At 42.6% G+C, this 21,954-nt stretch overlaps 1 protein-coding gene and 1 pseudogene across 9 annotated transcripts in view; both read right to left on the bottom strand.

Moving 5' to 3' along the window:
• The window catches only part of MYO18A (myosin XVIIIA), a 527,256-nt gene that overhangs the window by 463,609 nt on the left and 41,693 nt on the right, over positions 1 to 21,954 (bottom strand). For all 9 annotated transcript variants that reach the window (XM_053706173.1, XM_053706175.1, XM_053706166.1 and 6 more), the window contains 2 exons: positions 19,379 to 19,555; positions 16,279 to 16,489 (listed from right to left, as the gene is read on the bottom strand). In XM_053706173.1, coding sequence (XP_053562148.1) covers positions 16,279 to 16,489; positions 19,379 to 19,555 — 388 coding nt within the window. The remainder of the gene's footprint in view (positions 1 to 16,278; positions 16,490 to 19,378; positions 19,556 to 21,954) is intronic.
• LOC128654888 (uncharacterized) lies at positions 7,222 to 7,337 on the bottom strand (annotated as a pseudogene).

Here is a 21,954-nt window from a genome sequence, read left to right as displayed (position 1 = left end):
CCGGCGCGAAAATGAGGCTCTGCTTATGCTTTGGGAAAGCCCCTAAAGAATAAGGTGTCTAATACAGTGCCTGCCGATATTATTATATCAAAATACCCAGATAAAATGATTCCTCAAGGCTAAATATGTGTTAATAATGAATCGATTTAGCCCAGAAAAAGTCTACAGTCTTAATAAGCCCTTGTGAAGCCCTTATTTACTTGCTGAATAAACATGGCTTACCGGATCCCATAGGGAAAATGACAGCTTCCAGCATTACATCGTCTTGTTAGAATGTGTCATACCTCAAGCAGCAAGAGACTGCACACTGTTCCCCCAACTGAAGTTAATTGCTCTCAACAGTCCTGTGTGGAACAGCCATGGATTTTAGTGACGGTTGCTAAAATCATTTTCCTCATACAAACAGAAATCTTCATCTCTTTTCTGTTTCTGAGTAAATAGTACATACCAGCACTATTTCAAAATAACAAACTCTTGATTGAATAATAAAAACTACAGTTAAACACTAAAAAACTCTAAGCCATCTCCGTGGAGATGTTGCCTGTACAACGGCAAAGAGAATGACTGGGGTAGGCGGAGCCTAGGAGGGATCATGTGACCAGCTTTGCTGGGCTCTTTGCCATTTCCTGTTGGGGAAGAGAATATCCCACAAGTAAGGATGACGCCGTGGACCGGACACACCTATGTTGGAGAAATATAATTTTACACATATAAAACTATATATTATTGCCGTTGTAAAGAAATGTTCCTTATAATTTAAAGTTACAAATGCCCTCATCATCATCATCATCAGACTACATTTATACTTAGTTACATCATACAAAAAAAGTATAATAGTATAATAAAAATCAGTACCGATGGGTATAGAGTCATATCTATTGAAAAGTCTTTGCAATTCTCCCCCACCTTTATAAATCCCCTTCAGATTGCAAGATAAGGTGGCATTGGGCATTTACTGAACAGGAGCTTCAGCGTGAAGGAGACTGAGTTTTAGAATAACACAACAATAATAACAATCCTGACAGCGCGAGACACAGCAAGACAGAGCGTGCAAGAGATCAGGGATAGGCAAGGTGTCCGTGACTGGCCCTTGCAGTGTCCGCCACTCATTTTGCGGTCGGGAGGCAGGAGTAGGACAGATGAATGCTGGTCCTGACACCACCTTGACGCACGCAGTGCCACGTTTCGCAGGGTTGGGGCCACATCCATATGATGCCGCTCAGTAGTGGGAAAGTGAGTGAGAGGGAAGGAGCAAGCTCCCTGCAGTGCAGCCTGTGTCAACCACCAGTGAGTCGTGACCCGTCCCGATTTATTGATCTGTGCGGCAGCATGGTGCTGATGCCTCCGCGTAGAAGACTGCTGCCTACTCTGACAAACCTTACCTTACCAAGTAACCAACCATGATGATCATGCGATTCACATCAAGGTGGGTGGGTTTGGTCAGGAGTTGCAGACTCTCAATAGAACCAAAAAATAAATAAAAGGTAAGAATTTTGAAAACATTTTATACCAGTATACCACAAGCAGCATTTATATAAATTTTATTTTAAACTTGTTTGATTAGATGACTAATTTGCACTTGTGGAACTAGACCAGGGGCATCCAATGTATGGCTCATTTGACAGCAAAGTGCTCCTGACTTATAAAAACATAAACTGTGTCGGCAGATAGGAACCATTCGGCCCATCTAGTCTACCCAATTTTCTGAATACTTCCATTAGTTCCTGACCTTAACTTATATCTAGTATAGCCTTATGCCTATCCCATGCATGTTTAAACTCCTTCACTGTCTCTACCACTTCTGTTGGATGGTTATTCCACCATGAATCCTCTACCCTCTCGGAATAGAGAGTGGTGTTTGATGTTTTTAATTTGAAATGTCCCATGGTGTCCTTCACTAAGGTCTGTACTTTGGAAAATGTCCGCCACAGCCTTGGTTCATGCCTATCCTTGCAAGAGATTATTGTTTAAAAAGATAGATAATCCCTTTATTACCCATTCCCCAGTTTTGCATAACCAGCACAGTTATTAATATACTTTTTACCTCTGATTACCTTGTTCCTAAGCCTCTGTAGACTGCCCCCTTATCCCATGGCTATTTATTTATTTACTAGTCCTAAAGTCCGTGTACACGGGCCATTTCTTGCAGTGCAGCAGTCCCGCCACCCTCTCTGCTGTCTGAACCTCACTGACTGACCATTCGTTATGGCCAGGTGTGTTTGTCCTCGTGCAGTCTCTACTGCGCATGACAGCTTTGGACAAACATATCTGGCCCTTTATTATATAGGATTATCTATTGACTTGCATTTCAGGCATTTAGTGCTAACTCTTAACTCCATGTGCATGAGCTTAATGTTATCTATATAACACACATGAACTTACGCTCTCTAGCTGTGAAAAACTGTAAAATGCTTTCAGATAAGAAGCTGCCTTCAAGGGCTTAGAAATTAGCATATTATAGCCTACCTAGGTTTAGCTTTCAACTAATACCAAGAAAACAAAGAAATTTTGATCATAAATGTAAATTGGAAAGTTGTTTAAAATTGCATGTCCTATCTGAATCATAAAAGTTTAATTTTGACTAGACTGTCCCTTTAAAGTGCCATGCAACAGGTTGAGATCTGTGCATATCCAAAAAGGGCTAATTAAGTAAAAATAGTTTGCATAAAAAAAATTGTTTAAAAATTGTTGAAGTATTTTTTTTTTCTTCTTTTTTTGGTGAGGTGCAACACAGTGTGCGTGATGTCTGACACGAGGGTGAGGTGCAACACAGTGTGCGTGATGTCTGACACGAGGGTGAGGTGCAACACAGTGTGCGTAATGTCTGACATGAGAGGTGTGACAGTGTGTGTGATGTCTGACACGAGGGTGAGGTGTGACACAGTGTGCATGCGAGACAAGTGTGCAGGCAAAGTGGAGATGCTGGGAAGTATTTTAAAATAATTTTCAAAAATAAGCAAAAATACTTAAAATAGCCATGCTGTCTGGACACTGTGCTCCACCCCTCTTATCAGTGTTTAGACACAGGCATTGTATTTCACCTGAGTTCTAGGCATGCTCCATCAGATAATCCCTTTTCAGTTGTGCATTTTACCAAAACAACAATGGATAAACCATAAAAGGAATTGTGTGGGTGGAGTTAGAGCTGCACAATTCAGAAACTTAAAAAAAAAGGTTAATGGCGAGGCACTGCAGTATAAATTTGCAGGTAAAGTAATTAATGCACATATATTTTGTTTCTATTTCAACTTGTTTTACGTCCCTTTAAGTTAGCATTCTGACTTTATATTGTGATGTCTTATGTAATCTATTTTTGTTCTTCAACCTCTATAAAAAACAATTACATACAGAGAGAAGTGCACTCACAGGAACGAACAACTGGCTCAATAACATTGTTAGCTTGTTCTATGGCGATTTATCACCTGGGTGCAGCTTTTTAGCCCAGTAATGCCTTTCACAGAGTAGAACTTTCCTGTAGTATATCAGTCTGATCCCGCCTATTACGGTCAGTCCAGCGCCGAAATACCAGGCAATTCCTCTCTGAACAAGGAACACAGCAACCCCAGACGATCGTTTCGGCCTTCATTGGGCCTCGTCAGTGAGGTGTAGCTATATTCCTCTAAGCACACTGAGCAATTAGTCCACGTCTGGTTGCCCCTTTTTCCCATAGGGAGACTAAATACATACAGAGAGAAGTGCACTCAGGAACGAACAACTGGCTCAATAACATTGTTAGCCTGTTCAATGGCGATTTACCACCTGGGTACAGCTTTTTAGCCCAGTAATGCCTTTCACAGAGTAGAACTTTCTTGTAGTATATCAGTCTGATCCCGCCTATTACGGTCAGTCCAGCGCCGAAATACCAGGCAATTCCTCTCTGAACAAGGAACACAGCAACCCCAGACGATCATTTCGGCCTTCATTGGGCCTCGTAAGTGAGGTGTAGCTATATTCCTCTAAGCACACTGAGCAAGGAGTCCACGTCTGGTTGCCCCTTTTTTTCAGTTGTGCATTTTACCAAAACAATGGATATAGCTACAACCATAAAAGGAATTGTGTGGGTGGAGTTAGAGCTGCACAATTCAGAAACTTAAAAAAAAGGTTAATGGCGAGGCACTGCAGTATAAATTTGCAGGTAAAGTAATTAATGCACATATATTTTGTCTCTATCTCAACTTGTTTTACGTCCCTTTAAGTTAGCATTCTGACTTTATATTGTGATGTGTTATGTAATCTATTTTTGTTCTTCAACCTCTATAAAAAACAAGTTATGCTTACCTGATAATTTTCTTTTCTTCAGATGTAAAGAGTCCACAGCTGCATTCATTACTTTTGGGAATTCAGAAACTGGCCACCAGGAGGAGGCAAAGACACCCCAGCCAAAGGCTTAAATACCCCTCCCACTTGCCTCATCCCCCAGTCATTCTGCCGAGGAACAAGGAACAGTAGAAGAAAGATCAGGGTGAAAATGTGCCAGAACAAAAAAAAATAACAGACGCCCCACCGAAAAAATACGGGCGGGGAGCTGTGGACTCTTTCCATCTGGAAAGGGTCCACAGCTGTATTCATTACTTTTGGGAAACAATACCCAAGCCATAGAAGACCCAACAAAATCCCGCTTGTCCGAAGCCGAGAAAAACTTTGGAAAAAAGGAAAAGGCCCAAGGACACTGACCCGCAGATCGTCCACAGTCTTGCTAGAAACCGCAGGAACGAGACTCGACTGAGCCAACAAGCCTCCAGGAGACAACGTCGCCCAGTAGTTGGTCTCCAAACAACACACCTATAGAACAAGGGAACAAACTACCGTATTCTTCTACAAAGGAGAAAGACACGGAGGAAACATCCATAAAGAACTCCAGAAAAAAAACCTAAGAGAGGGCACGATGAGTCCCAAATAAAAATACAAAGCAAAGAAAACAGAGAGAAGACGAGGAAAGCTAACAGAGACCCAACCAGTTTCATAGAAACAAGGGGAGGCAATGCCCAGACCCCAGAAATACAGAAACCACGGGCTAAGACCGGGAGTCTGTTTAGGAGAAGATTATCTTCTCTGTTTCACAGTGCAACCGCACTCTAGAAGACAACTGAAAAAGTCTCCAAGTCGCAAAAAGGTAGCTCAGAATATCTAAATATTCAGAAAACGAAACCTTGTGCAGCAAGCTCAGAATGGTGAACATCTGACGTCCGACACCTGAATTCAAAACAGTGCACACTGCAGTCATCTAAAGATGACTCTGAAACTTGAATACTTGCAGGGCAAGTAAAGAGCAGCTGAAGATAGGATCCAAACCACCAACCCTCAGTCTGCTAAGCATCCACTAACCAGTGGACAAAGTCACAGGCTAACCAAGAGCCGGCAGACCTTCAACGTGGAGAAAATCAGAAACCTCAAAGAGGCTTACCGTACCTCGAATGACCCGAGGACGAATTAGCAGAGCAACAGATCTCAGATCCTGCTCCTAACACTGGATCAGCCCAAGCGACAGGCATGTCTGATAGACAGGGGGAACCCCCTAGGACCTGGTACAGAGAAAAGTGCAATAGATCCTTAAGAAGACCTGTCGCAACTCTCTTTGACAGTCTCTATATGGAGATTTGAATTTCCAACAGTTGGAATGGAGCAACCCACAGAGCAGCAGACTGCTGCCTCTTACAGAAATAAAGCCACCCGTTCCAACCTCCTACACACAGGGCAGGATAACAACCCTTCCAGAGAGAGGAAACCCTAGCTCTTAAGGAAGAAAAACTACCCCCTCAAAGGGGAGGGCACAGATAAAGAAAAGCGCACATGCCCACAAGAGATGAAAGCCATAGTCTGATCAAAACAAGGACAGAATGAAACAAGCATCCAGACACCACTGTTAATCCAACTCCCCATGAAAAGGAGCACACTCCATCAGAAGGACAAGTCAGGCCTTCAAGATTACAACAAGTACCCGAAGCTGGATTTGAACCCTGGCCTACGTGCTTGCAAGCCCAATGAGCTAGCACCCTATGTCATAACATAGTCTCCCAGAAAAACTGTCGTCCCAAACCAGACCGCAGGATCATAAGTCTCCAGACATCCAAGAAGGATCCAAGACAAGAATCCAGACCCGGGACCCAGAATCGTCTTAAAACGAATGACACCCCCAGGGAACACAAGATACCCCGTCTGAAGAAATCAGATCTCAAAGGGGATGATAACCGGGCTATCCCGGAAAATGGGTACAGGACTCACTCGTAATTCCCAGCCCAAAGGGAAGAAAACACCCTTAGCAGGAGGTCAACACCCCCCCAACAAGGTGGTAAACCGCAACTAAGTCACACAATAACTCTAGAGACCAAAGGCTGCAAGAATAACCCAAAAATAAGGGAAATACGAGAACAAAGTCACCCGAACAAGAGAGTATAAAGAAGGCTAGTCTCCATAATCCTCTCAGATTATCCTTCCGGAGGACTACACCCAAGGAAGAAGAATGCAGAGCATCCCAAACCCTGGTAGAAACATCCATTAAGCAAAAGCTTGAAAAAGGAGACAACACAGCCTATCGTCCTTGATATGGAGACAACTAACTCCCGGAAGTAGAAAAAGCCGCACGGCCCTCACTTCCTAAATTAATTGGCCAAAGCCAACAGAAAAAAACGGACGAAGAACAGAACGTCTCCACCAGAAGGAAGAGAACCTCAAAATGAACAAGTCCTAAAAGGACACTCCAAAAGAGACCATAAAAAGGCAAGGCCGGCAAGAACCAGCGGCATGAAGGACCTCAAACGTCCAACCCACTACGGCAAGGAAACACTCTAGTTCCCGCAAAATCAGAAACCAGCTGAGTATGTCGCAGCGGATCTCAACGGAGTCCCGGCCGACTAGACTGAAAGGCTAATGAGGACTGAACTTAATCCCCCATGCCCCTAGGCAAACCACAGACTATCAAGTCCTCTCAGGATGCCTGAAAATTGTAAAATAAAAACAAGGAAAACAACACAAATCATAGTGTGAGCACTCAGCGCCCTTACCAGACCAGCCAGGTATAAAAAGGCGCCACATGTCTGAACTAGGCCTCAAAACAGAAGAATTTGTACCCAGTCAGGACCAGCCTGAAACCAAGGGCCCCAGAACTGTCAAGGCCACCTAGAGTCTCCCCCAAATATGGAGGGAAAAACAACAGACAGACAATCATAGGACTAACACGTCCTCACTCTTGAACAAACTTTTGAAGAAGTAAACAGTGCGATAAGCCTACTGCACCTGGTGTTCCCAGGCGGGCTCCCATCCAGGTACTGACCAGGCCTGGCCCTGCTTAACTGCCGAGATCAACAGGATCGTGCATTCAGGGCATTGTGGCGGTAGACCCACAAAATCTCGAGTATCAATTCCAGAGAATAAAATTCCAAAAGGAAATATTACAACAACATGATCTTTAAACCAAATAAAATCCATCCTCACCGGATTAAAAAAGATTAGGCAACCTGTAGGTTATCGCCCATGAAGAACGGACACACCCGCAGGACCAGCCCAACAGGGATCCGAGTCTTCCAAGCTCAGAACTGGAAAAGGATACTCAAATAAAAAAAAAAACATAATTTATGCTTACCTGATAAATTTATTTCTCTTGTGGTGTATCCAGTCCACGGATCATCCATTACTTGTGGGATATTCTCCTTCCCAACAGGAAGTTGCAAGAGCATCACCCACAGCAGAGCTGCTATATAGCTCCTCCCCTAACTGCCATATCAAGTCATTCGACCGAAAACAAGCAGAGAAAGGAGAAACCATAGGGTGCAGTGGTGACTGTAGTTTAAAATTAAAAAATACCTGCCTTAAAATGACAGGGCGGGCGGTGGACTGGATACACCACAAGAGAAATAAATTTATCAGGTAAGCATAAATTATGTTTTCTCTTGTAAGGTGTATCCAGTCCACGGATCATCCATTACTTGTGGGATACCAATACCAAAGCTAAAGTACACGGATGAAGGGAGGGACAAGGCAGGTACTTAAACGGAAGGTACCACTGCCTGTAAAACCTTTCTCCCAAAAATAGCCTCCGAAGAAGCAAAAGTATCAAATTTGTAGAAATTTTGAAAAAGTATGAAGCGAAGACCAAGTCGCCGCCTTGCAAATCTGTTCAACAGAAGCCTCATTTTTAAAGGCCCATGTGGAAGCCACAGCTCTAGTAGAATGAGCTGTAATCCTTTCTGGAGGCTGCTGGCCAGCAGTCTCATAGGCTAAGCGGATTATGCTTCTTAGCCAAAAAGAAAGAGAGGTTATCGAAGCCTTTTGACCTCTCCTCTGTCCAGAGTAGACAACAAACAAAGCAGATGTTTGACGAAAATCTTTAGTAGCTTTTAAGTAAAACTTTAAAGCACGAACCACATCCAGATTGTGTAATAGACGTTCCTTCTTTGAAGAAGGATTAGGACACAAAGACGGAACAACAATCTCTTGATTGATATTCTTATTAGATACCACCTTAGGTAAAAACCCAGGTTTGGTACGCAGAACTACCTTATCTGCATGGAAGATCAGATAAGGAGAATCACATTGTAAGGCAGATAACTCGGAAACTCTACGAGCCGAGGAAATAGCTACCAAAAAAAGAACTTTCCAAGATAAAAGTTTGATATCTATGGAATGAAGAGGTTCAAACGGAACCCCCTGAAGAACTTTAAGAATCAAATTTAAGCTCCAAGGTGGAGCAACAGTTTTAAACACAGGCTTGATTCTAACTAAAGCCTGACAAAATGCCTTAACGTCTGGGACATCCGCCAGACGCTTGTGCAAAAGAATAGATAGTGCAGAAATCTGTCCCTTTAAGGAACTAGCTGACAATCCTTTCTCCAATCCTTCTTGGAGAAAAGATAATATCCTGGGAATCCTGACCTTACTCCATGAGTAGCCCTTGGATTCACACCAATAAAGATATTTACGCCATATCTTATGATAGATTTTCCTGGTGAAAGGCTTTCGTGCCTGAATTAAGGTATCAATGACTGACTCGGAGAAACCACGCTTTGATAAAATCAAGCGTTCAATCTCCAGGCAGTCAGCCTCAGAGAAATTAGAGATTTGGATGGTTGAAAGGACCTTGAAGTAGAAGGTCCTGTCTCAGCGGCAGAGTCCATGGTGGAAAGGATGACATGTCCACCAGATCTGCATACCAAGTCCTGTGTGGCCACGCAGGCGCTATCAAGATCACTGATGCTCTTTCCTGCTTGATTTTGGCAATCAGACGAGGGAGCAGAGGAAACGGTGGAAACACATAAGCCAGGTTGAAGGACCAAGGCGCTGCTAGAGCATCTATCAGCGTTGCCTTGGGGTCCCTGGACCTGGATCTGTAACAAGGAAGCTTGGCGTTCTGGCGAGACGCCATGAGATCCAGTTCTGGTTTGCCCCAACGATGAACCAATTGTGCAAACACCTCCGGATGGAGTTCCCACTCCCCCGGATGAAAAGTCTGTCGACTGAGAAAATCCGCCTCCCAGTTCCCTACACCTGGGATATGGATAGCTGATTGGTGGCAAGAGTGAATCTCCGCCCAGCGAATTATCTTTGAGACTTCTAACATCGCTAGGAAACTCCTTGTTCCCCCTTGATGGTTGATGTAAGCCACAGTCGTGATGTTTTCCGACTGAAATCTGATGAACCTCATTGTCACTAGCTGAGGCCAAGCCTGAAGAGCATTGAATATCGCTCTTAGTTCCAGAATGTTTATTGGAAGGAGTGACTCCTCCTGAGTCCATGATCACTGAGCCTTCAGGGAGTTCCAGACTGCACCCCAACCTAGAAGGCTGGCATCTGTCGTTACAATTGTCCAATCTGGCCTGCGAAAGGTCATACCTTTGGACAGATGGACCCGAGATAGCCACCAGAGAAGAGAATCCCTGGTCTCTTGATCCAGATTTAGTAGAGGGGACAAATCTGTGTAATCCCCATTCCACTGACTGAGCATGCAGAGTTGCAGCGGACTGAGATGTAGGCGTGCAAACGGCACTATGTCCATTGCCGCTACCATTAAGCCGATTACTTCCATGCACTGAGCCACCGAAGGGCGAGGAATGGAATAAAGAACACGGCAGGAATTTAGAAGTTTTGATAACCTGGTCTCCGTCAGGTAAATTTTCATTTCTACAGAATCTATCAGAGTCCCTAGGAAGGAAACTCTTGTGAGGGGGGATAGAGAACTCTTTTCCTCGTTCACCTTTCACCTTCAGAAATGCCAACACTATGTCCGTATGAGACTTAACAATTTGGAAGTTTGACGCCTGAATCAGGATGTCGTCTAAATAAGGGGCCACTGCTATGCCCCGCGGCCTTAGGACCACCAGAAGCGACCCCAGAACCTTCGTAAAAATTCTTGGGGCTGTAGCTAACCCAAAGGGAAGAGCTACAAACTGGTAATGCCTGTCTAGGAAGGCAAACCTGAGAAACCGATGATGATCTTTGTGTATCGGAATGTGAAGATAAGCATCCTTTAAATCCACTGTAGTCATGTATTGACCCTCCTGGATCATAGGTAGGATGGTACGAATAGTCTCCATCTTGAATGATGGAACTCTGAGGAATTTGTTTAAGATCTTTAGATCCAAAATTGGTCTGAAGGTTCCCTCTTTTTTGGGAACCACAAACAGGTTTGAGTAAAATCCCTGTCCCTGTTCCTCCTTTGGAACTGGATGGATCACTCCCATAACTAGGAGGTCTTGTACACAGTGTAAGAATGCCTCTCTATCTGGTTTGCATATAATTGGGAAAGGTGAAATATCCCTTTTGGGGGGGGAAGCCTTGAAGTCCAGAAGATATCTCCCTGGGATATAATTTCCAACGCCCAGGGATCCTGGACATCTCTTGCCCACACCTGGGCGAAGAGCGAAAGTCTGCCACCTACTAGATCCGTTACCGGATAGGGGGCCGTTCCTTCATGCTGTCTTAGAGGCAGCAGCAGGCTTTTTGGCCTGCTTACCTTTGTTCCAGGCCTGGTTAGGTCTCCAGACCGTCTTGGACTGAGCAAAAGTTCCCTCTTGTTTTGCATTAGAGGAAGTTGATGCTGCACTTGCCTTGAAGTTTCGAAAGGCACGAAAATTAGACTATTTGGACCTATCCTGAGGAAGGGCATGACCTTTTCCTCCAGTGATATCAGCAATAATCTCCATCAAACCAGGCCCGAATAGGGTCTGCCCCTTGAAGGGAATGTTAAGCAGCTTAGACTTTGAAGTAACGTCAGCTGACCATGATTTAAGCCATAGCGCTCTGCGCGCCTGGATAGCAAAACCAGAATTCTTAGCCGTTAGTTTAGTCAAATGAACAATGGCATCAGAAACAAAAGAATTGGCTAGCTTAAGTGCTCTAACCTTGTCAAGTATGTCATCCAATGGAGTCGCTACCTGTAAAGCCTCTTCCAGAGACTCAAAACAGAACGCCGCAGCAGCAGTGACAGGAGCAATGCATGCAAGGGGCTGTAGGATAAAACCTTGTTGAATAAACATTTTCTTAAGGTAACCCTCTAACTTTTTATCCATTGGATCTAAGAAAGCACAACTGTCCTCGACAGGGATAGTAGTACGCTTTGCTAGAGTTGAAACTGCTCCCTCCACCTTAGGAACTGTCTGCCATAAGTCCCGTGTGGTGGCGTCTATTGGAAACATTTTTCTAAAAATAGGAGGGGGGGAGAGAACGGCACACCTGGTCTATCCCATTCCTTAGTAATAATTTCTGTAAACCTTTTAGGTATTGGAAAAACATCAGTGCACACCGGCACTGCATAGTATTTATCCAGTCTACACAATTTCTCTGGCACTGCAATTGTATCAGTGTCATTCAGAGCAGCTAAAACCTCCCTGAGTAACACGCGGAGGTGTTCAAGCTTAAATTTAAATGTAGAAATATCAGAATCAGGTTGCATCATCTTCCCTGAGTCAGAAATATCACCCACAGAAAGAAGCTCTACTTCTTCAGCTTCTGCATATTGTGAGGCAGTATCAGACATAGCTCTTAAAGCGTCAGTATGCTCTTTATTTCGTCTAACTCCAGAGCTATCTCGCTTTCCTCTAAATTCAGGTAGTCTGGCTAATACCGCTGACAATGTATTATCCATGACTGCAGCCATGTCTTTTAAAGTAAACGCTATGGGCGCCCTAGATGTACTTGGCGCCATTTAGCGTGAGTCCCTTGAGCGGGAGTCAAAGGATCTGACACGTGGGGAGAGTTAGTCGGCATAACTTCCCCCTCGTCAGATTCCTCTGGTGATAAATTTTTTAAAGACAGAATATGATCTTTATTGCTTAAAGTGAAATCAGTACATTTGGTACACATTCTAAGAGGGGGTTCCACCATGGCTTTTAAACATAATGAACAAGGAGTTTCCTCTATGTCAGACATGTTTGTACAGACTAGCAAGCTTGGAAAACACTTTAAATCAAGTTAACAAGCAAATATAAAAAACGGTACTGTGCCTTTAAGAGAAACAAATTTTGTCAGAATTTGAAAAACAGTGAAAAAAGGCAGTAAATCAAACAAAATTTTTACAGTGTGTATAATAAGCTAACAGAGCATTGCACCCACTTGCAAATGGATGAGTAACCCCTTAGTTCAAAAAAACGATATAAACGTTTTTTAATAGTCACACCAACTGCCACAGCCTTGCTGTGGGCCTACCTTCCCCAACAAACGATTTTGGAAAGCCTAAGAGCCCTTTAGAGATGTCCTATAGCATTCAGGGGACTCCTGGAGGAAGCTGGATGTGTCAGTCTGTAAAAGTTACTGCGCAAAAAAGCGCTAAATTAGGCCCCTCCCACTCATAGTAACACAGTGGAAAGCCTCAGGAAACTGTTTCTAGGCAAATTTAAGACAGCCATGTGGAAAAAAACTAGGCCCCAATAAAGTTTTATCACCAAAGTATATATAAAAACGTTTAAACATGCCAGCAAACGTTTTATATTGTAAATATAAAAGAGTATTACCTCAGAAAGTAAGCATGATACCAGTCGCTATTAAATCACTGTATTCAGGCTTACCTTACACAAATTTGGTATCAGCAGCATTTTCTAGCAGTCACATCTTCTAGAAAATAATCTTAACTGCACATACCTCATAGCAGGATAACCTGCACGCCATTCCCCCGCTGAAGTTACCTCTCTCTTCAGTCATGTGTGAGAACAGCAATGGATCTTAGTTACAACCTGCTAAGATCATATAAATTACAGGCAGATTCTTCTATTTTTCTGCCTGGGACAAAATAGTACAACTCCGGTACCATTTAAAAATAAAACTTTTCATTGAAGCAAGATAACAGCTACATTTCACCACTTTCCTCTTACTACCTCCATGCTTGTTGAGAGTTGCAAGAAAATGACTGGATATGGCAGTTAGGGGAGGAGCTATATAGCAGCTCTGCTGTGGGTGATCCTCTTGCAACTTCCTGTTGGGAAGGAGAATATCCCACAAGTAATGGATGATCCGTGGACTGGATACACCTTACAAGAGAAATATATAAGCAGATTACTTCATCCTCTTATGTCTTATCATGCAAGCCATTCGAAGAATAAGAATGAGAATTCCCAGCCCCATTTAGAGTGGGATCCTCCAGCAACGCCAAAACGTGTCTCAGTAGAACACGAAGGCACGCCAGTCTATAACGAAAAGCGCAACATACCTCCGCCGGGACAAATGAAGACACCAGACCCTAAGGGTGGCCCCCTGAAGCTTCAGGGGCAGTCGCTCCCCCGGAGGGCTGAACTGGACCAGGTGATCCCACGTGCCCCGGTTAACGGAACACAGACAATATCATAAGTACACTCCCGGGAGGTGAAGATGCGCCAGCGCCAAATATATGGCCATGCGGAACTGTGTTGTAACCTCCGGTGGGAACAGGCCACACTCCATAGAAGGATAAGCAGCGTTTGGGTTACCTGCATGCGTAGTAAGAGTTGGTGGTAGGGAATAGAATCCCCAGAGGTGGATGGCTCAGCGGGCCCCTCATTCCCTGATCCTGAGGAATGGAGCACTCTAAAACGGCATTCGGAACATAACTGATGGGCATGTATGCCCGGGTAAATTCATATTCTTCGCAAGATGTAGAATCTGAATCAGAGACATCAGTCTCCATAAAGTCAGAATCCTCCATAACTGGGATATTGAATAAAAAATGGACCAATCAGAAAAATCTAAACAGCACCTTACACCCCCCATGGCTGGGGCACTCACCACCTCCTATGAGCCAGACACCAGCAGACCAGAATTTCTCCGTCGCCACACGGTCAGGAATGCGGAAATTGAGAGCCAAAACGTGACCACGCCCAGTCACGAGGTAAACCGTGCAGTCCATGAAAAAGCGCGCCCGACCGTAAAGGCTGCATTACTAGACATAGGCCATTATGTTCCAAAATAGTCATGAGCCTAAGTATCACTACACAGTAGCAGACAGAATCACATAAACTTGATTAAAAAAAAAAACCCTGTTCAATAACCCCCCTCAGGAGATATTATCCCTTGATTCCAAGATACAAAAGGAGCCTCACTGAGAACCTGTGTCAAAGTTAATCCAGCATGGTGGTAGCCTTTCAGATAAACAGCTGAAATACCGCACATTCATGATGAAAGTAAAATAAAACAATCTTACCGGAATCTACGCAGTGGAACAGGAACACAGCCCTTCAAGTGTGACAGATAGTAGCATCACTTCTACCATGGACTTGAGAGAAGAAAGCAGGCAGCGAAACTCAACGCTGATTGCTTGTGGAGCTGTTAATATGAGTCTGGATGGTTTTGCAGAAAGACTCTCCCTGCATCTCCGGACTCTAACGTTCCTCCATGCTCTCACTGAGAGGGTGACAGGACTACTTAAAACTCCAGTCCCATGCCGAAGAGTACTACCCTCCATAAGAGACTATCGAAAACTTCTGACACTTCTCTTCCAGCCTCTTGGGACAAAAAGCAAAGAATGACTGGGGATGAGGGAAGTGGTAGGGGTATTTAAGCCTTTGGCTGGGGTGTCTTTGCCTCCTCCTGGTGACCAGGTTCTGAATTCCCAAAAGTAATGAATGGAGCTGTGGACTCTTTCCATTTATGAAGAAAATGCTCTATTTCATTAGAGGAAATTATCTTTAAACAAAATCATTATTGTACTACTGTTAAACTATTTCTAAATTCCAGGGATATTACTAGGGAAAAATAAATTAAAATAAATTTCCTAAGCACATGCAATTCATTCTTAAGACCCCCCCCTTAACTGTAGTGTGTATATACCTGTACATATGGTGAATTTATTGAGTTTCAATTGCTAGGTTTATTTATTACAGATATAAATTAGAAGATGAAGTCAGGCAAATTGCAAAGACCATATCAACATACAAGCCTAATTAGCAATTTCTGCATTAGTCTGACAGGGCTGCATTTATATACTCTATCGGTAAAATGCATTGACATGCCCAGAACAAAAAGCTTACTAGGCATTTAAAAAAATGCAATAATCCAAAAATTGTCCACAGTGTTTGCAAAATCTAAATGTTGTTGCTGCTCTGTAGACTTAATGAATATGCATTTGGGAAATACTAAGATCTGGTCTTGTGGAACCGTACACCAGGTGAACATCAACAGTGCTGGAGGTAAGAATAAACATAAGCGTTTAGTTCACCACAACAAATACAGAAGGTACTTCATTATACTTTACTCATTCACAGTGTTATATACAAGCACACCAGATAATTATAAGGGCACTTTAGTGTACAAGCTGCAATTTGTTGTTTAAAGGGACAGAACACCCCAAAATTGTCTTTCAGGATTTGGATAGAACATACATTTTTAAACAACTTTCCAATTTACTTCAATGATCAATTTTGCTTCATTCTCTTATCTTTTGCTGAAGGAACAGCATACACATCTAGTTAGCCAATCACAAGAGACAAATGTGTGCAGGGACCAATCAGTAGCTAGCTACCACTAGTGTAGGATATGTGCATATTCTTTTTCAGCAAGGGATACCAAGAGAACGAAGCACATTTGAAAATAGAAGTGAATTTAAAAGTGTCTTAAAATGACATGCTCTATCTGAATCATGCAAGTTTAATTTTGACTTTCCAATCCTTTTAAGGACACTTGCAGTGGACTTGTAGCAGCCTCTGAAATAACAAGCGTGCCCACAGAATGACACACACACCATCAGTCAGATGTTTATCATGTTTATTTATCCATTTTGATTGTTAATTAAGTGTTATTACTGCTTAGTAAATCTCTCTCCTGAGTGAACTGGTCCTTTAATTTTACATTGAAGTTATAAATTCAGTTACACCCTTTAAATACCTGTCAGAATCTTCCCTGTGCTGCCGGATACTGTCGCCAGATACTGGATTAAGTGCTGACAGCTTGTGGTTTTGCCGCTGCCACTACTACCAAGCAAGACAATAGATTGGTCTTGGCGAGTCATCAGCATATTCCAATATGCAGCTTGGGCAACGCCATATATATGCGGAGATGTGTCCTCCCTGCGGCATCCTTTGAACATGTGCATCACCTGCATTCAAAGACATGGAACTAGTCAGTACTGGGATAGAAAATTCATTTAATTGTGCTTCATGATTAACATTTAGGCTAAATTCATTGTCAGAAGGTTTTGTATATTATTGTTATTTAGACATGATCATTTATATTGTGCCAATAAAATAATATTTTTATTCCAATAGACACTATTTTCCCCAAATAGGTGCATCCCTGCTTCACCAAACATCCACCATATATGAAGATTTATCTGAAGATTTTCTTTGTTAATTCTAACCACAAGTAAGTTTTAATTTAAAAACTGGTACGGGGTGGGGGGACCTGCTCATGTTGAGAATCAATACATCCTTTCTTAGCTAATTTTTGAAGACTGATTTGCTGTCCCAATAGAACTCTGTTTTTGACATAATGTAATTATTTAGCAAACTGTAGTGAAATGGTGGATAACTACCTAAATAACTAAATTACAGTATATGTCTGAAATCTCACAACATCCAGTCACCGTGTCACCTTCACCCATAGTGACGGCAAACCTATCACCCTGTGACACACGTGCAAATAACGTTTCTTACATGAAAATACCTAGAAGAATTCCATTTTTCTGATATCAGTGCAGAAGTTGGCTAGTTTTAGGGGGTTGGAGAGGAAAGATGTAAATAATTTATGATAGAAAGATACACAATACTTATGTAAAAATGCTTACAAACACAGTGTGTATTCATAGTTCTTCATGCACATTACTAGGTTTTCATCTCACTCTTGGCGTAAGAAAGCTAGTGACAAAGTATCGCTGGCACAGTCGAGGAGTATCCATATTTTATTCTGTAGAGCTCTAAAATGTAATTTGATGCTGATACATAATTCTACACAGAGAAGCTTGCATGTGTTAAAAAACTTTATCTGAGACTATATAAATAGAGATTACATTTATTGATGTTCAAGTCACACAAGTAACATATGAAGCGTGATTGTACACATATCAGATGAGCCCATTCACCGTTTCACACTGATGGGTTTTTACTCATCTGGTATAACAGAAGAACAGAGATGATCTTATTAAAAAGCTTGGCTACAACCATAATTGGAGGTGAATGTACCTGTAAGAACACTCCCCCAAAGGAATTTTTGTCGCTATGGAAACTGTCACTCTCAAAAAAAAGAACGGACAGAGACAATAACCCTAGCTTCCCTGATTTATCTCACAGAGAAAAGTGAAGTCTGGGCAAAGAAAAATTATGTCCGGACTGTTCAAGAAAAAGGGTAATTTAGAAGCAGGTCTAACCTAGGAAATCATAAACTCTCCTAATTATATGTATAGAAAACGGTGTTCTTTGAAACTCCGTTATTTGTAGGCACATTTTATCACAGGATTTTGGAAACAAAATTATATTTCTGTTTAGATGTAATTTCTTTACGTTGTTGCCATTTACAACACTTTCCAGCAGATCCAGATAATGATGAAGCCCATGATTACAGCATATGTACCTTTTCCTTGCTCACTAGCTATATCCATATTTGGAGTACCACAAATGTCTGCTGATGTCTGTGCTTAGAGAAAAAAAATAAATGTAACTGAGTATTTTTATACTAACTTATATTTGAATGTTCCTTAAAGGGCCATAATACCCAAATGTTTAAACACTTGAAAGTGATGCAGCATAGCTGTAAAAAGCTGACTAGAAAATATCTCCTGAACATTTCTATGTAAAAAAGAAAGATATTTTACCTCAAAAGTTTCTCAGTAGCCACCTCCCATTGTAAAGGATTTCTAAGCAGCATTTTAGTGTGTCTGTCCTGGGACAGCTGAAAGCATGAGCATCGTGAACTCTCATATTATTTCACTAATCAGGTAAAGGAAGCTTACTATGAAATCTCATGAGAGTTAAAGGGACAGTTTACTCAAAAATGTTCTCCCCTTTAATTTGTTCCCAATGATCCACTTTACCTGCTGGAGTGTATTAAATTGTTTACAAGTAGCTCCTTTACCCTTATATTGGCATTTGAAATTGTTAATTTAGCATGTGGTATCCCCACCTATTCTGAAAGTTTGTGGCCGCGCGTACCAGCTATAGATAAGCTTTGTAAACACAGCCAGCAGAAGAAATTACACTCCCAGTGTGATAAAGTTCTCTCAAAGTATTGGTGATTGTTTTAAGGACAGATAGAAGATAAAGAAGCAGGTATATGTGCACAATGTGATACAGTAATGAGATCTGATTATACCTACAAGCTCAACCTATTTTATTAGGCTGTGGCTTCAAAACACAAAATCAGAGCTTTAATATACAGAAATAAACATTAAAAAGCTCATTTTCATACATTTTTTACTCTGCAGTTGGTAAAAAAAGCATTTGTAAACACATTAAGGGAAAAACTATTTTACAGTATACTGTCCCTTTAAGTCAAATCTCATGAGATCACAGTAAGAGTTCATGACCTCAGCACTGCTGATGCTGATTGGCTGCTGTTCATTTCTTTTTATTTTTACCTGCAGCTGGGAGCAGGTGAAGTATAACTTTTTACACTGAACTTACTCTGCTGAGCTGAGGAGACTGTGAGGTAAAATATCTTCCTTTTTTACATAGAGATGCTCAGGTGATATTTTCCTGTCAGCTTTTTACAGTTATACTGCATCAGTTTCAAGTGATTTAGCATATGAGTATTATGTCCCTTTAAGCAAAATTCGTTATTTTTGCAAGAAACTGTTTTAAACAAGTCTTTATTTTCCCTTTCAAGCTTACACATTTTTATTTTTCACACAGGACATGGTTTATTAATGGCACGTTATTTTGGTTGTGTATATAAAGTGCTTAAACGTCAGTAAATTATTTGGCACAGCTGTCTAGCTTAGCAACACGGGTGATCAAATAAAACATTCTGCCTAAGAATGCAGCAAAGTTCTTACCTTTTCGGAATATATAGAGGGGGAGCTCAGGGGGTTCATGATAACCATGGCTGGTCCTGCACATGTGTGGATCAGGTTCCCTCCATATCGCTGTCGCAATGTGTGCAGTACACTGGCTTCATTAAGGTAAACCAGAGATGTTAAGTCTTCCACCCGGTCATGAGATGGGGGATTAGCCTGAAGAAAAAAGAAAAACAGAATTTATGTTTACCTGATAAATTACTTTCTCCAACGGTGTGTCCGGTCCACGGCGTCATCCTTACTTGTGGGATATTCTCTTCCCCAACAGGAAATGGCAAAGAGCCCAGCAAAGCTGGTCACATGATCCCTCCTAGGCTCCGCCTACCCCAGTCATTCGACCGACGTTAAGGAGGAATATTTGCATAGGAGAAACCATATGGTACCGTGGTGACTGTAGTTAAAGAAAATAAATTATCAGACCTGATTAAAAAAACCAGGGCGGGCCGTGGACCGGACACACCGTTGGAGAAAGTAATTTATCAGGTAAACATAAATTCTGTTTTCTCCAACATAGGTGTGTCCGGTCCACGGCGTCATCCTTACTTGTGGGAACCAATACCAAAGCTTTAGGACACGGATGAAGGGAGGGAGCAAATCAGGTCACCTAAATGGAAGGCACCACGGCTTGCAAAACCTTTCTCCCAAAAATAGCCTCAGAAGAAGCAAAAGTATCAAACTTGTAAACTTTGGTAAAAGTGTGCAGTGAAGACCAAGTCGCTGCCCTACATATCTGATCAACAGAAGCCTCGTTCTTGAAGGCCCATGTGGAAGCCACAGCCCTAGTGGAATGAGCCGTGATTCTTTCGGGAGGCTGCCGTCCGGCAGTCTCGTAAGCCAATCTGATGATGCTTTTAATCCAAAAAGAGAGAGAGGTAGAAGTTGCTTTTTGACCTCTCCTTTTACCGGAATAAACAACAAACAAGGAAGATGTTTGTCTAAAATCCTTTGTAGCATCTAAATAGAATTTTAGAGCGCGAACAACATCCAGATTGTGCAACAAACGTTCCTTCTTTGACACTGGTTTCGGACACAGAGAAGGTACGATAATCTCCTGGTTAATGTTTTTGTTAGAAACAACTTTTGGAAGAAAACCAGGTTTAGTACGTAAAACCACCTTATCTGCATGGAACACCAGATAAGGAGGAGAACACTGCAGAGCAGATAATTCTGAAACTCTTCTAGCAGAAGAAATCGCAACTAAAAACAAAACTTTCCAAGATAATAACTTAATATCAACGGAATGTAGGGGTTCAAACGGAACCCCCTGAAGAACTGAAAGAACTAAGTTGAGACTCCAAGGAGGAGTCAAAGGTTTGTAAACAGGCTTAATTCTAACCAGAGCCTGAACAAAGGCTTGAACATCTGGCACAGCTGCCAGCTTTTTGTGAAGTAACACAGACAAGGCAGAAATCTGTCCCTTCAGGGAACTAGCAGATAATCCTTTTTCCAATCCTTCTTGAAGGAAGGATAGAATCTTAGGAATCTTAACCTTGTCCCAAGGGAATCCTTTAGATTCACACCAACAGATATATTTTTTCCAAATTTTGTGGTAAATCTTTCTAGTTACAGGCTTTCTGGCCTGAACAAGAGTATCGATAACAGAATCTGAGAACCCTCGCTTCGATAAGATCAAGCGTTCAATCTCCAAGCAGTCAGCTGGAGTGAAACCAGATTCGGATGTTCGAACGGACCCTGAACAAGAAGGTCTCGTCTCAAAGGTAGCTTCCAAGGTGGAGCCGATGACATATTCACCAGATCTGCATACCAAGTCCTGCGTGGCCACGCAGGAGCTATCAAGATCACCGACGCCCTCTCCTGATTGATCCTGGCTACCAGCCTGGGGATGAGAGGAAACGGCGGGAACACATAAGCTAGTTTGAAGGTCCAAGGTGCTACTAGTGCATCCACTAGAGCCGCCTTGGGATCCCTGGATCTGGACCCGTAGCAAGGAACTTTGAAGTTCTGACGAGAGGCCATCAGATCCATGTCTGGAATGCCCCACAGCTGAGTGACTTGGGCAAAGATTTCCGGATGGAGTTCCCACTCCCCCGGATGCAATGTCTGACGACTCAGAAAATCCGCTTCCCAATTTTCCACTCCTGGGATGTGGATAGCAGACAGGTGGCAGGAGTGAGACTCCGCCCATAGAATGATTTTGGTCACTTCTTCCATCGCTAGGGAACTCCTTGTTCCCCCCTGATGGTTGATGTACGCAACAGTTGTCATGTTGTCTGATTGAAACCGTATGAACTTGGCCCTCGCTAGCTGAGGCCAAGCCTTGAGAGCATTGAATATCGCTCTCAGTTCCAGAATATTTATCGGTAGAAGAGATTCTTCCCGAGACCAAAGACCCTGAGCTTTCAGGGATCCCCAGACCGCGCCCCAGCCCATCAGACTGGCGTCGGTCGTGACGATGACCCACTCCGGTCTGCGGAATGTCATCCCTTGTGACAGGTTGTCCAGGGACAGCCACCAACGGAGTGAGTCTCTGGTCCTCTGACTTACTTGTATCTTCGGAGACAAGTCTGTATAGTCCCCATTCCACTGACTGAGCA

This window comes from Bombina bombina, chromosome 3 (assembly GCF_027579735.1).
Source record: "Bombina bombina isolate aBomBom1 chromosome 3, aBomBom1.pri, whole genome shotgun sequence".
Taxonomy (NCBI): Eukaryota; Metazoa; Chordata; class Amphibia; order Anura; family Bombinatoridae; genus Bombina; species Bombina bombina.
Note: the sequence above shows the minus strand (reverse complement) of the source record. Positions and strands in the feature narration are given on the sequence as shown.